Genomic DNA, 15,224 nt, shown 5'->3' with positions numbered 1-15,224 from the left:
ACCACTGATGCTGTATCATTTTGTTTCTAGACAACCTACTAGGAGTATCAGTATCAGGGCTTCTTTAGCTTTTTGAAACCATGTATAAGATAGAACATTTTTGACTTTTATGTTAATGCCTTCTTCTTATCATACGTGGTAACAGTGAAAAGGCAAACACAATGCACTGCAGCTGCTTTTTACAGTCAAACCAGAGGCTTGTTTGTGAGCTCAGGTGCTTGTAGTGACAGTCTGGATTGGAACCGCAGACTTGGTCAGCACAGGCCAACTACATATTTCGCTGTGCGTTTTTTCTGCTGCTTTTCCAGCTTTAAAAATCCAGACCATTTCCAAATCACAGATATTGTGTCACCGCCATTATTTCCTTGTTTTGAGATGTTTGGCTCCTCATTGGCCCCTGCAGGTGTCAGCTGCATAACCCTTTTGCTGCAGCCTAACCCAGTGAATGTGCAGATACAGAACAGTTATATTATTTGAAATAATTCACCAGTTTAACGTCACTATAGCAGTTTTTTCATGATAAACCATTGTGTAATGGCCAGGCCCCATATTCTGGAGTATGTCTGGTTTCAGTAGCATTCTATTATTCTCTTTCTAGCTGTTTTTCTTCCTTCTCTGCTTAGAAATAGTGTTCTGGAGATTTGGCAGAACCTTCTGATAGAGGCCTTTTAATTTAAAGTCAGAACTAAATTCCTTTATTTGATGCACCATGCCTCTGGAGCTAAAGACCTGAGGGCAGCAGAGAAGTTAACACTGTTAGAGGCAAACTCAAGATCTACTTTTTTAGTTGATTTGCATTGATTTATTTCGCCTGTTTATACATTTCAGTCTGCTGAATCTGTCTTTAAACACTTTACAGTTTTATTGTCGTCTTATTTTGTAATTCTGAATGTTTTGACTTATTCTGCCTCGGATTGCTCCTTATTGCATTTATTTATAGTGGGGATTTTTTAAGTCCTTCAATGGTACTGTAATTGTTTTTTAGGAAAGATTTGGGAGGGGGCATTTAAAGATGAGGGGTATCTTTTTTTTTTCCTTCTTCTTCTTTCTTTTTGTTGTGTAACGCGCTTTGTGTTTTATTTTATTTGTATGAATTGCACAATACCCAAAGTGTGTTTCACTTGTTAACTAAGTAAAATTGTTTGACTGTGTCTTGAGATGTTGGTCTTGTTTTTAACTGCTCCTGTGTGTCTACAGTGAACTCTGTCTGCTGGGGTCCCTATGACTTTGGTCTGATTCTGGCCTGCGGCAGCTCTGACGGAGCCATTTCCCTCCTCACATTCACCGGAGATCAGCAGTGGGACGTCAAGAAGATCAGCAACGCACACACTGTGAGTCTGACACACAGCACTCAGCAGCATAGACATGAAATGTCGGCTTTACTCAGAGAAGAAATCTGCGTCACTGCCATTGTATTTGTTGGTGTCGTGTATGTCGGCTGTTATACGCTGTGCTGTAATTTGGCTGCAGATTGGCTGTAACGCCGTGAGTTGGGCTCCCGCTGTAGTTCCAGGCAGCCTGATCGATCAGCCATCAGGACAGAAACCAAACTACGTGAAGCGCTTCGTATCCGGAGGCTGTGACAACCTGGTAAAACTCTGGAAGTAAGTTATCGGCGAGAGACTTTCTGTCCCACTTTCTTTTATGTGATGTCAGCAATAACCTTAATAAATGTATTTGTGTCTTGCTCAGAGAGGAGGACGGTCAGTGGAAGGAGGATCAGAAGCTTGAGGCTCACAGTGATTGGGTGAGAGACGTCGGCTGGGCTCCCTCTATTGGTCTTCCCACCAGCACCATCGCCAGCTGCTCTCAGGTGAGGCTTCATGGACTTAAAGGGATCAGATATGTGGTTTATGTCAAGACTTGACCTCTACAACATACTCTGCCCTTTAGCAGCATCTGCTATGTTTCTAAACAGTCATGTTCCTCCTCCTTATCAAGTATTTATTTAGCTTCTAAAAAGTTGCATTTGCTCACTTGTACCACTAGATGGAGCCAAAGAAAGCATCCCAAAATTCTCCAGGTGGCTTTAGAAAGGCTGATTTACACATCTATACGATATCTGTTATCCTAACCAGGCTACATTTGAGTTTTTAAAGACTCACAGAAGTGTTGTGTTAAATTTGATATTTTAATGGCAGCTTCCTGAAAACTCATCACCAAAGTGAAGTGGGTTTTTACACCTTCTTCTTCTTCTTCTTTTTCCAGGACGGACGTGTGTTTATCTGGACGTGCGACGACCCTGCAGGCAACACCTGGACAGCCAAACTGCTGCACAAATTCAACGATGTGGTCTGGCACGTCAGCTGGTCTATTACTGGAAATATACTGGCTGTTTCTGGAGGAGACAACAAGGTACAATGTGCAAATGTACACAGTCTCTCTATTGACCAATCGGCTCTTTTGGAAAATTGCATCATCATTCCTGAAAGATCATTCAGAGCTCAGTGTGCAGGCAGTGCTGGAAAAGGGTCTCTGAGGGGGACGAGAGAAAAGACTAAAGACCCAGCTCTTTACTGAACACCTTTGCACTTACATGTAAACAACTTATATATGGTTAAATCTCACTTTGATCGTGCCTTTATACGAGGCAGTGATAGAGATAATCTGTCTGGTTTTGGTTGCAGCTGCTGTGTTTCTTTTAGCCTGTCTTCCAGTTTTACTTCCTCGTATTGGTTTTAAGGTTATAGTTTGTTCTTTTTGTGAGAAATGCGCAGCTGTAGACCTGTCCGTGTTTGTTATTGGTCATCTGCCAACGATTTACCGACTTAATAACCAGCTTCATGTGACCGACTGATCATGACGAGATACTCTGGTGTTGCTGAACCGGCCTCTGACTGCTGCTCTATTCACTGTTTGCAGGTGACGCTGTGGAAGGAGTCGATGGACGGCCAGTGGGCGTGCATCAGTGACGTCAGCAAAGGCCAGGGCGCCGTGTCCACCATCACAGACACACAGCAGAACGAGCAGTGACACTCGCATGAACACACACATTACAGCGACCCCCGACCACGTGAGGTCGACCCCAGTCTGGAAAGATGAATGAATGAATAAACGCGCTGGACATTTGGACCGAACACAGGGCGTCCACAGTGATCGAGCTCGTCTTCTTCAGCCTCAAATGTACCAGAATAAATATTTCTAAATGTCATCTTTCGCTGTTCAAAGATGGAGAGTCTCTGCTTTGTTTGGTGATGTTTAGAAATACAAACATGATCAGTAACTACTTTTTTTTTATCAGACGCACTCCACTATTTCTGTTCAAGCTTCTTCCCAGTTTATAGTTTCCACATGTTCTTGAATGCTGGTCCAAATAAAATGAAAAACAAGATCTGTATCTATACGCCCACCCTCCATTCTCCCATCCCATGATGCTTTGCTACCGATACATTCCACCTCCACCAGTGGAGGAGGCAACTGTCCCTCAACTTTCAACACTTTTTTTTTTAATGACTGCTTTACCCAAACAAGCAGGAAAACTCCCACAAAATACGAAGCCGCTTGTTTTCTTTACAGTTCATGAATTATTTGCAGAAGCAGCTTCACGTGTCAGCCTGTAAACAAACACAGTTCTACAAAGACTGACCGTCTGGTTTCAAAGTTTATAAGAAGACAATGACTGATTTAATTAGTGAACTAAATTCAGAACCTGCCTTAACTTATCAACCGCTGTTCCTATGGCAACCAGAAGTGAATACCTGTTGCTAAGACAACCATGAATGGAACAAACCAGTTTTGGATTTATTTTTTTTTCCTCCGGTTGTAAAATCAGACACTGTGGATGTGTTTTTCATATTTGATGTAATTAAATAATTGTTAATGTTAAAACAGTGTTTGTGTTTGTTTTTGCTTTATGTTGAATATTTACTTAGAATGAAAGTAAGAATATAAGTTCCTGTGGAACATGTACAGAGCTCAGCAAATGCATAAGACCGTCACCCAATGTCAGGTTTATGCCACAGCTGCCCTAAATTAACAGCATTGGTAATTACCACAATCATTTCTTATGGTTCTGTAGCGGGTAATAGACCCGTATGTAGAAGCTCTTTAACCAAAATGATATTTTTAATGCTAGAATATAACTGTTATTGTTATCCATGCATTTTCAGATTTACTGTTTTACAAACAAAACATAAGAAATAGTAAAGCACATTATTATTTATTTGCATTCCTGAACAGAAAAATTAGCTTTAGTGGTTGAATATTATGCTTGATTAATTTCTGACTTCTCAGAGAAGCCCAGGGGCTCAGATTTGGGTATAAAAAAATGAATTCAGTTTGAAATTCCTCATTCCTGTTCAAAATGGTAAAATGTCAAGAGCTGAGTGGCATTAAAGCACGTCATGATGCTGGTAGCCTACATACATATGCAGTGCTTAATAAATTAGACAGGTTGCCTAATTTGTTAATCACTGTAGATGTGGATGTGATTTTGTGTCGTCACTTTGAGTTTCTTTATGCTATTTCATAGTTCTGCCTTTTTGTCATAATTGTGACTTTAAATCTTCAGAAATGTAATCTGTGTGACTTTACATGAATTTGTTGTTTTTTATAATCGGGACAAACTTTCTTCTCGACCGTTTCTGTCACTGAGAGAGACGAGCCTCCAGTAATCCCCTTCAGTTACTCAGTGACGTGGTGCGTTCCCACTGTGACAGTGGTAACATTGTGTTTTGGTAAATTGTTTTGTCAGGTTTCCAAGTGCTGTGATTCTCTTGTTTTGTTTGTTTCCACAGTGATGGTAAGAAAACGCCTGTAACCACATTGTTTTTTACCAGAACAAGTCGTGGTGATGTTGCTGCTGCTGGGACGGTCGCGTGTGTGCAGGTTCGCCCATGAGTCAGTGATGCACAAAAATAGGAACCTGACCCTGAGAATTTCAAACTGATTGGGTAACTGAAAAGAAGCGGGAAGAGATGAGAGGCGATGCAGAGGAAACAGACAAGGAAAGAATGAATCAGAGCGATTCTGTCAGATTGAAGCTTTTTTCACTTCAGTGATAAATCAGTGAATTTCAATCAGCAGATCATCTAGCAGTCATCTGAGTGGTGTTAGAGTGTTTTACAGTCAATGACAGGTCAAGTCATCCTTTAGCATGAATGGTGGGCTTCTGTTGGAAAGCTGGTCTGATGTTTTTGCTGTCTGTGTATTAAAACCAGACCTTTAAATATCAAAAAACATGATTTATGAATTAAAGTCTTTTTCTATAATAGCACCATATTAGAATGACCTGGTCTCCTCTCTGTAGTCTTGTCTTTGGCTCACCCCCTGCATGCATCATTATTAAGAACAGGTTTCACTCCCTTCCACAAGTTTGGATCCAGAGTGAGTGCATTCACATCCTTCTCTGAAGCTTGGAGGAAGCGTTTATTACTGTAGTTCCTGTTCACTCCCGGCACACATAGTTGGGTTTAAATAAAGTTACTGCATCTCCTCCAGACTTTCTACCTGTTACTGAATCAAATGAAAGTAATTCTAGTAATTAAAAGAGTCATTTCACTTTATTAAATATTTTGCAGACTCCTTCCTCAGTGTGAGCAGAGTCCAGCGATGTTCTTGGGGGTTCGGTGTCATCGTGTTCAACAGCTTATCTCTAACTATATCTCTCTTCAAAAACAGGTGATTTTAACATTACTCATAGGTTGGAAAATGCATGGAAATGATAGTTTTAGAGCTGTGACAGTTCGACGGTTTAATCAACTGATCACAAACAGATCAAAAATGACAGAGAGACATAAAGCGATGTAAAACAACGAAAGATGCAAAATGGCCAAAAAGAAACACAAAATAAACAGAAAGAGGAAGGATGGGAGGATTTCAGAGATGTGAAACAACTAAAAAAAAGTTGCAAAATGATCCTAAACGATGTAAAATGGCGAAAAAGACACACAAAGAGACGCATAATGACCTCAAAAAGATGTCAACAACCAGAAAGAAAAACAAAACGACCACAAACATTTGCAAAATAACCACAATGAAACATAAAATGGTCACAAACAAATACAAAATGACCAAAAACAGGTATAAAATGACCACAGAGACACAACAAAGAGACGCAAAATGACCACAAATGCACCCAAAATGATCATGAAGAGACACAAAATGCCCACAAAGGGACGTGAAACAAACACAAAGAGATGCAGAAAGACTACAAAGAAACTGATTGAGTCCTGTGCAGGAGGGGAGAAGGTTGATTTATATTTCTCAGCCCAGAGGAATGATGTTTCTTATTCCTCCATGATTCTTCATTTAGGAATACATGAAAGAGTCAAAAGCAAATGCAGCAGCAGGGGAAAAAACAAAAACCAATAAACAATCAAGGATCCTCTGAGCAGCCTCTGAACAAAAGCTCAGAGCAGAGAACAGCTTCAGGAGGTGGAAAGGCTTCATATTAAACTCCTCATTAAGACCACTGACAGACCTAATGTTGTGTAAACAGATCTGCAAGCTTTCATAGTGGAGAAATAATGTGTTTTCCTCAGTGAACAGAGAACTGTAGGGTTTGATCAACACCTCAGCTCAACTTCATTACAACAAACACAAGCTGCTGCTGATAACTGCTGCCTGTGCTACGGTTTGCATGTATCCGTGTGTGTGTGTGTGTGCGTGTGTGTGTGTAGGTGTGTGTGTGTGCGTGTGTGTGTGTGTGTGTGTCTGTGTGTGTGTGCGCGTTGCGGCCGGCAGAGACACTTCCTGCACTCTGCAGCTTTGTTCTGTTTTCTTCAGCCTGCTGACACATGAGCAGCTGTTTCAATTCTTTCTCTTTGATTTTGCGTATTTCAGCCACACAGGTGAGTTTTTGTTCTGTTTGCATTCATTTACTGCTTTTAAAAACTCAAACCTCACTGCATCAGACAGTAATTTGACTCCAGCAGTAGAAGAAAGCTGAATACTTTTTTAGTTTCATTTTAAAGGCTGTGAACTGAAGCTGAACCTGCTGCTGCTGCTGGGTTGTTATCACACATTCAGGATGAAAGTTGAAAACTGCTTTTGCTGCTTGCGTTGTGAGCAAACCGAAGGAGTGCTGAACATTTTTGAAAAGTTCAGTATGAAACTAAATAACTGAAAAGGAAAATTTGATAAGCTGAAGTCAAGGCAGTGAAAAGAAATGATCATCAAGGTTAGGGGGGTTTTCGTTTGTTGTTTTTTGGAGAATATATTTGAATGCAAAACATGTCATCATCTTATAAAGTATGGGGCATTTTTACAGATAAAGATATAAAGGCTGCATCAACAAGCTGCAACTTTAATGCATCTGTAATAATAATGTTATAATCCTATAATATAAGATGTGTAATAATACAAACCTCTACACAAATAACACTTTTACTCTTGTTGCATTACTGGTAATTAAATGAAATAACATTTTGAATGACTTTGAGTTGTTTCACTATTGTTAAAGTATTCACAAAGTGTTTTTGAAAAACCTTCATGGAACATTCAAAACACATTTTCTGATGTGGGAAACCCTGCAGCAGCTTTTTGGGTCAACTTGTACCTCATCTTTGTCAAAATGTGATTAATAACATCTCATACCTACATTATAGAACCACCATTATTGGGTCAAACTGAAAATATTTAGATTAAATATGTAACATGGCACACAGAGGTTCCAGGCTGTTGCTGTAATGACCAGATGTTGATGTGGGGTCATTCTCAACAGTTTGTAGATTGGTCCATATGGAGATTTGTTGCCAGTTTTTCTGGTCTTAGTTAGTCCACTCTCACCATTTTGGCATGTGAAAATAAACACAAGTCAAGATCTACTGATGCTAGAAGTCTCAAAAGTACGTAAAATGTTGATTTTTTTTAGCAGGAAATATTGGTTACATCCACATATACGTATTTACATGAACTTTTGAGGCTCCGGTACCAACCTTGTTTGAAAATTTTGCACTTTCTTCCATTTTCAAGGGCTAACGATTTAAAAATTAAGCCTTTTCTGGAGCAATTTAATCAGTAGGATCTGCTGGAAACTATTTATACAGTGCAGCAACACAGTGTAGCTGTTATAAACTTTATATGTAGACATCAGCACACCCAGCAGTGCTGCAGAGATAAAAATGAATTAAACATAAGCATAAAACAGTCTGAATTAAGTCACATGAATGAATGAATGAATGAATGAATGAATGAATGAATGAATGAATGAATGAATGAATGAATGAATGAATGAATGAATGAATGAATGAATTGAGCATGATTTCATGGTTGAGTCACATCTGTGCTGCATGTTGAAGCTGACCTTGTATTCATCCTCCAAACCCTCTGAATTATCTTTCTGTCCAAATGAAGTCAGAATGAAGATAGCAGCCTTTAATGCCAAGAACCTCGGACAGAAAAAAGTTGCAGACAAGACTGTCGTCCGCTACCTCACCAAGGTAATCATAATTCCATCCATGTAGCAATGTTCATGCACACGGGAGACCAAGAAACATGCAGGAAAAAGATAAAGGACAGCAGTGATGTGATGGCGTGTGTTTCCTCCAGGTCATGTCTCGGTACAGCGTGGTGGTGATACTAGAGGTGATGGATAAGAGCGGCGAAGCCATGCAGAAGTTAAAACAAGAACTCAACAACGCTGCGTGAGTTCACTGCTGAATGTACAGATGTCAGCAAAAGTTTATATCTGTAAAGACCACGGACATCATGGCAGTCTTGGGTTTCCAATAACTCCTACAACTCAGAATTTTCTCTCTTTGTCTTTGTCACAAAAAACAGTCATGCATTTTTATTTTAGACAGATTTGCTTTATGTCTTCTGGAAATGTGACAAAATCTATTAAAGAACCAAATGCATGATTGTTTTTTGTGACAAGGAGTGTTGCAGCCGATCATTCAAGGGAACCTAAGAGTTAGATGAGTCATTGGGAACTTGAGACTTCTTTTGTTCACAACTGTTCAACCAATTCTACACTCCCTCTGCCTTTTTGAAAAATGTTAATTGTGTTAGTGTCCCATTTTGCCAGTTGTATCCTGTTAAAGTGGGACACTGCTCTGAGTGATTTTGACAGAAAAAAAATAAAGTTTTTGAGGATAGAACTTTATGAAATTGGGAGCTGGGGCTTTGGGAAAAAAAATCTGCAACTTGTTCAGAATACACATTCCCAGGAAGTGTCCCATTTTACCAACACCCATTAAAATGCTCCCAAACTTAGGGACCACACTCTTGATTAAAGATAGGAAAGTAACTCCATAAACAAAAGGCATATGGGTAAGCCTAGAGCTTCAGTAAACAGTAACTGAACTGTTCCTTTAGGCTTTTCTTTTAGAAATGAAGAAGCCTCTTGAATAAGATGTGAAACGTCTTAAAGAACCTAAAAGGGAAGTGCAGTAGTCTTGACACCCACACAGACTTCATGTAACGTGACAGTGGTGTCCTCTCATGTTGTTCATGTTTCCATCAGCGACAACAGACAGCGTCCCTACACCATGATCTCCAGCGACCAGCTGGGACGAGACACGTACAAGGAGCAGTTTGTTTGTTTCTACAGGTGAGTCCAGCTTCACCGTCTACATCACATAGTACTGACATTAAAGCCAACATTAAATCTTTGTGTGAGATGAAAACATCTTTCCATAGTTTGTGGATCCAAAGTTTTGGTTTTACACAAATGTCATGTAACATGCACACAAACAGAGAGGACGAGCTGACGCTGACGGCCCACTACCAGTATGAAGACAATCAGGCTGGAGACAAAGACGTCTTCGCCAGAGAGCCTTTCATCCTGCGCTTCAGCTGTCCCACTGCAGGTCTGTGCTGTTCAGTCAAATCACAGCCCACAACACACTGCTTCAATCCAAATGTACAGCGGAGGTTTTTGTGTTCAGAAACAGTAGGACATATTTGTAGGTATGCAACAGTTTGGATCAATCTTTTTAAGTCACTGCAAATTCTCCTGAAATTCTGTTCAACCAACAGTGAGTTTGAGGAAATTGTTTTTTCTCTAAAATCAAAGGTACTTCAGTAGCATAAACAAAAGTCTTTGTCGATTATTCATAGAAATTAAGTTGTTTTAATTATTATTTCCAAATTATGTTTATGAAATGTTTAAAGGATAGGGAAATAGACTTAAAATCCTAAATACACGGTGAAGAAGAATGAAGTCATGAAGCTGATTTCATTCAGTTACCTCGACTTGAATTTAGCTTTAGATCAATATTTAGATCAACTACTGCAGGAATTTGAGTTTAAATTACACACAACATTAAGCTGATGCAACATTAAACGTCAACACAATCCATCAAAATAATGTTTGCAACCTAAAAGGTTTCACTAAATCAGTAAATTAGATTAGTTTATCTTGCAGCAGTGCATTTAATTTAGTCTCTTGAATGACTTTTTGGAGTGCCTAAGGAAACAAAGGGGGTGAACAATCACTTTCTACATTACAGCCACACATACTGTACTTATCCTGTAATCACAGAAACCGTTGTGGGAACATTTATAAAGTGCTACACAGTTCATTGTCCCATCTTTTGTGCAACTTTCAAGCCTCCAGTGGTGAGTTTATATACCTTATCATATCCACACAGACAGATGGTACTTGTGTTTTTTATATTTTGAGCTTGTTGCCTCCTTATTCCCTTAAACCTCGTTCCCTTCTACCTGCCGGTATGTAACAGTACATTCTGTATAAGTCTAAAAACTCACACTGTGGATTTGTATTAATAATACTGTGTATTTATTCACTACCTGTGTGTGCTGGTGTCTTCACGTATGTTTGGTTCTGTTTATCATGTACCTTCCAGCTGTGAAGGACCTGGTTCTGATCCCAGTTCACACCAAACCAGACGACTCTGTGAAGGAGCTGGACGAGCTGCACGATGTGGTCAACGCTGTCAGGACGAAATGGGGAACTAATGTACGCTTGATACTTTTAGTTTTTTTTTTAAAGTGTTGCAAGTGAAATACATGAGAGTGAAACTAATTGGATTTGTTGCCAGGTTCTGAATGAAATTCATAGCAGATTTAGAATCAAATTTTACTTTTAGCTCCAGGTTTAAAATCACATTACAGGTACGAGGAATGTCCTGACATTGGTTTTGATGTTATATGCAGTGGTGGAAAGTAACTCATGTGGCCTTGGTTGCTCGCCCTGTACAACATCAGGAAGATCAGACCTTTCCTGTCTGAACATGCAGCACAACTCCTGGTACAGGCTCTCATAATATCACACATTGACCACTGCAGCTCCTTACTGGCAGGCCTCCCCGTATCCACAGTCAAACCTCTGCAGATGATCCAGAATGCAGCAGCACGTCTGGTTTTCAACCAGCCAAAAACAGCACATGTCACCCCGCTGTTTAGATCGCTTCACTGGCTTCCAGTTGCTGCCCGCATCAAATTCAAAACCGTGACACTTGCTTACAAAACCACAACGAGAACAGCTCCCTCCTTCCTGAACTCTCATTCAGATCGACACTCCCTCCCGCTCATTACGTTTGACCAACAACAACTGCCTGATCCAACCACCACAACAGGGCCCAAGATCAATAGCTAGACTCTTCTCCTCTGTGGTTCCCCGGTGGTGGAACAAGTTACCAACCTCTGTTCAATCTGTTCATTCCCCGCAGTGTTTAAGAAAAGACTAAAGACCAGCTCTTCACTGAACACCTTTGCACTTGACAGACTGAAAACAAATAACCAACCAAACAAACCAACAAAATAAAAGGAAATCCTATCACCTCCCACACAGCCTGCTATTGGTATTAATGCCCTATCACACTTGAACTTGTTCTACGGCACTTACCTAGATTGTTTTTCTTCTGACTAGATCCTCGCTTGTGTTGTCTCTGATCTAAGATGTACATCACTTTGGGTTAAAGTGTCTGCTAAATGAAATTGTAGAATTGTAGTAAATTTACTCAAGTACTGTGCTTAAGTATATTTTTATGGTACTGCATACGTTTCAGAGGAAAATGTTGTACTTTCTACTCCACTACTTTTATCTGACAGCTTCTTTGAAGATGTAAATTTGACACAACAGAAACTAAAGCAAGCTTTTCAAATAGTAGCAGTTGGCTCACATTTCAGATGTCTGTAGTCGTTAACAGCGCCACCACATGGTGACTTTTCCCTCTAAACTTCTCACATAGTTTAATTTTAATAAATATTCAAATGAGCCAACATCCCAGCAAAAAATGAAGAAATTTAGAGAATATTAGAGAGAAACTAAAAACAGATTTGAATCTTACGACTTGGAACATGTTTGGAGCCCTCACATGTATCTGCTGTCTGTGTATATAAAAGTGGATATAGAGTAGTTAAAACCTGCAGCTACAGTAACATCATCCTACAGTAATGCTTCAATATTAATATTGTAATGATGGCAGATATAATAATACATCAGTCAGAGGGACCAAACGAGGACTTTTAGACATAATTTTGCCGCAAATATTTTTACTCAAGTAGGAGTTCTCATGCAGCAATTTTACTTGTGATCTAGTATTTTTACATGTTAACTTAGGTCGAGGGCTGAATACTTCTTCCATTTTGGTTTTATGTGATGCACCTTTATTTGAAATAGAATTTACAGTCTACCTTTACTGCAGACGTTTAAACTCTTGGGCACTTCTGCCTTTTGCCAGTTTATGACTCTGTTACATTTTAGTAGCTGTACATTATGTAAATACTGCTGTGAGTGTGATAAACAGTCCAATACTGAGCCCTTTGTTAGATGATCTGTCACGTCCTTACAGCTGAATGTGTCTCATGAGAGAAACACAAACATGACCGAGTTTCACCTTTTTGATTTAGGTGTTCAGAAGAACCGTACGTGCAGTTATCAGATCATGAATGCTTCTGTTATTTCCTCTTATTTCTGCAGAACATCATGATTTTGGGGGACTTTAACGCAGATGGACAATATCTCTCCAAGAAGAAGAAGAAAAACATCCGCATCCACTCTGCTCCTTATCACTGGCTGATAGAAGATGATGTGGACACAACGGCGAGCAACCAGAATGACAACACCTACGACAGGTGACCTGCTGCTGTCTGAGCAGAGTTTTCTCTCAACACCTTTCTGCAGCAGAAAATTTACATACGTCTGGATAATGTTTAATGACTTCTCATGTGCACAGAACCACAACTGATGGCTTAAATGGCTTAAATGTATAAACATATATTAATGAATTTAGTCATCTGAAATACATAAATAGATAAACACAGGGTGTGACATGAAAAACAATCAAAAAATGCACTTGATCTTTTTTTTAAATATATATTTTTTACAGTGAACATGTTAAAATATGGTTTATTAATCATTTTACATTGCATTAAATTCTGTTTCCAACATTTCTTGTGCATTAGTGGGCTACGTTTTTAACAGATTGGTAAAAGCAGTAGTTTTTACAAAGCAAAGAGTGAGCCATTTGCTTTGGTCTCAGACATTTTGTTTTTTTACAAATAATCTGCAGGGAATTCAAATTTTGAATTGAACATAAAGCAGTGAACTTCCTCAAACAACAATATGAGGTAAACATGTCCATTTGTAGCAGATAACTCGTAACTATTTATATTATCTACTTGCAGGGCTGAAGTTCAGTCCTCCAGCACTTTCATGTCCATCCATCCATTATCTATACACCCCTTAATCCTCACTAGGGTCATGGGGGGCTGGAGTCTATCCCAGCTGACTCAGGGTGAAGGCAGGGAACACCCTGGACAGGTCACCAGTCTATCACAGGGCTACACTTAGAGACAGACAACCAAGCACACTCACATTCACACCTACGGACAATTTAGAATCACCAATTAACCTCAACATGTTTTTGGACCTTGTGGGAGGAAGCCGGAGAACCCAGAGAGAACCCACACTGCATGGGGAGAACATGCAAACTCCACGCAGAAAGATTCCGGTGCCCCCACTGGGACGCAAACCTGCAACCTTCTTGCTGCGAGGCAACAGTGCTACCAACTGTGCCACCTTGCAGCCCGCACTTTCACATATTCAGTAGAATTGGTAGCATACAGCTCAACAGGTTTAGAGTTAAAACATGTTCCCTCAGCTGGGAATTTGAGTTTTTCAGAGAGAACGTGGTCAGAAAAAGAAGTTGTGAAATACTGGTGCTTCTTACAGGCAATTTAAACAGATGTGTAGCATCAGGGATACTTTTTCAGATTAAAAGAGATCCACCTTTGACTTTAAATTCTTACTAACCCATTAATCTGCCACCATAGTACAGCCCATAGGAAGTGTACAGGAGGTAACTTCCTGTTTTCAAAGACTGTGATGGATGTTCTGCCCACAGGATCGTGGTGTACGGGAAGACCATGCTGAACGCCATCGTCCCCGGCTCGGCCAAACCTTTCAACTTCCAGAAAGAGTTCAAGCTGACCGATGAGGAAGTAAGACTGACACACGTTTGTGTTGGTGTGCAGCTGCACAGCTGATTGTTTGCAGCATGTAAAGGACAGTAGCAGCACTGAACATGTGACTCTTTATTCTCCAAGACCCTCAGCATCAGTGACCACTATCCTGTGGAGGTGGAGCTGAAGAGGAAGGAAACACCGAGGCAGAGGAGGGCGGCGGTTCCCCGAGCAGCAAACATGACGTCTATTAGAGGACAAACTGAGAAGAAAGGTGTGTTTTTGTTTTTATTTACTTCATGTATTTACACTGTGGAGTGTCACTGCCTGATTACATTCACATGATTTCTATAAAAGATTTGATGCATCATAATTCTGAAAAAACAGTCTGATCACAGTTCAACTACGTTCCATTTAATCATCTGCTATTTATTTCTGTGCATCAAATTGATGTGTCAGTATTTAAACTGAAGGGAAATACCATCATCTGTTACTACATATGTATGTTTCATTCAGTGTTTAGTTTCAGTTTTGCCTCTGCTAATGTAAACTAACAGGACCACAAAAGAAGAGGAAGGCTGAGGCAGCAGGACCACAGAAGAAGAAGAAGAAGGCCGAGCCAGCAGGAGCACAGAAGAAGAAGAAGACCGCATTAAAAAGGAAGCGTTAGGTGCATCCAAGACACCAACGAAGGCAAAACATCAGGACAAACATTAAACAAACGTCCACGATTTTAAACCACCAAATGTAAAACTCCATATTAAGTTTACATTAAATATAAAATAGTACATTTATTGTGATTGTCTGGTTTGTTGATGAGGTGACTAAATGTCCAATGGACTGTTAACTTATGAAATAAAGGTATTTAGAAACACCAATAGGTCAGCAGTGGGTCACCAGTAGGTTATTAG

General features: G+C 39.9%; 2 protein-coding genes across 2 annotated transcripts; both read left to right on the top strand.

Moving 5' to 3' along the window:
- Nucleotides 1-1,158: 1,158 nt before the first annotated feature.
- On the top strand, nt 1,159-3,354 carry LOC103375196 (protein SEC13 homolog; the record flags this gene model as incomplete). The annotated part of the gene is made up of 5 exons (XM_008305408.1): nt 1,159-1,331; nt 1,471-1,604; nt 1,693-1,813; nt 2,209-2,355; nt 2,863-3,354. Coding segments are annotated over 5 exons (686 nt in total), but the record flags the coding sequence as incomplete, so codon positions are not given.
- A 3,334-nt stretch (nt 3,355-6,688) lies between these two features.
- Nucleotides 6,689-15,079, top strand: LOC103375194 (deoxyribonuclease-1-like). The gene is made up of 11 exons (XM_008305406.1): nt 6,689-6,791; nt 8,296-8,381; nt 8,491-8,585; nt 9,407-9,493; nt 9,640-9,752; nt 10,752-10,864; nt 12,830-12,984; nt 14,256-14,352; nt 14,458-14,587; nt 14,871-14,932; nt 14,969-15,079. The coding sequence occupies exons 2-11, from the start codon at nt 8,301-8,303 to the stop codon at nt 14,981-14,983; spliced, it is 948 nt and encodes a 315-aa protein (XP_008303628.1). The 5' UTR covers nt 6,689-6,791; nt 8,296-8,300; the 3' UTR covers nt 14,984-15,079.
- Nucleotides 15,080-15,224: the final 145 nt, after the last annotated feature.

The sequence above is a fragment of the Stegastes partitus genome, unplaced genomic scaffold, assembly GCF_000690725.1.
Source record: "Stegastes partitus isolate 25-593 unplaced genomic scaffold, Stegastes_partitus-1.0.2 Scaffold2498, whole genome shotgun sequence".
In the NCBI taxonomy this organism is placed as follows: Eukaryota; Metazoa; Chordata; class Actinopteri; family Pomacentridae; genus Stegastes; species Stegastes partitus.
This window is presented reverse-complemented; position numbering and strand designations above follow the sequence as displayed.

Bases quoted from the DNA above. Each gene is read 5' to 3' on its own strand.
- LOC103375194 (XM_008305406.1), top strand. From the start codon at position 8,301: ATGAAGATAGCAGCCTTTAATGCCAAGAACCTCGGACAGAAAAAAGTT. The intron at 8,586-9,406 runs GTGAGTTCACTG...TGTTTCCATCAG, and splicing joins CAAGAACTCAACAACGCTGC to CGACAACAGACAGCGTCCCT. The intron at 12,985-14,255 runs GTGACCTGCTGC...TTCTGCCCACAG, and splicing joins AATGACAACACCTACGACAG to GATCGTGGTGTACGGGAAGA.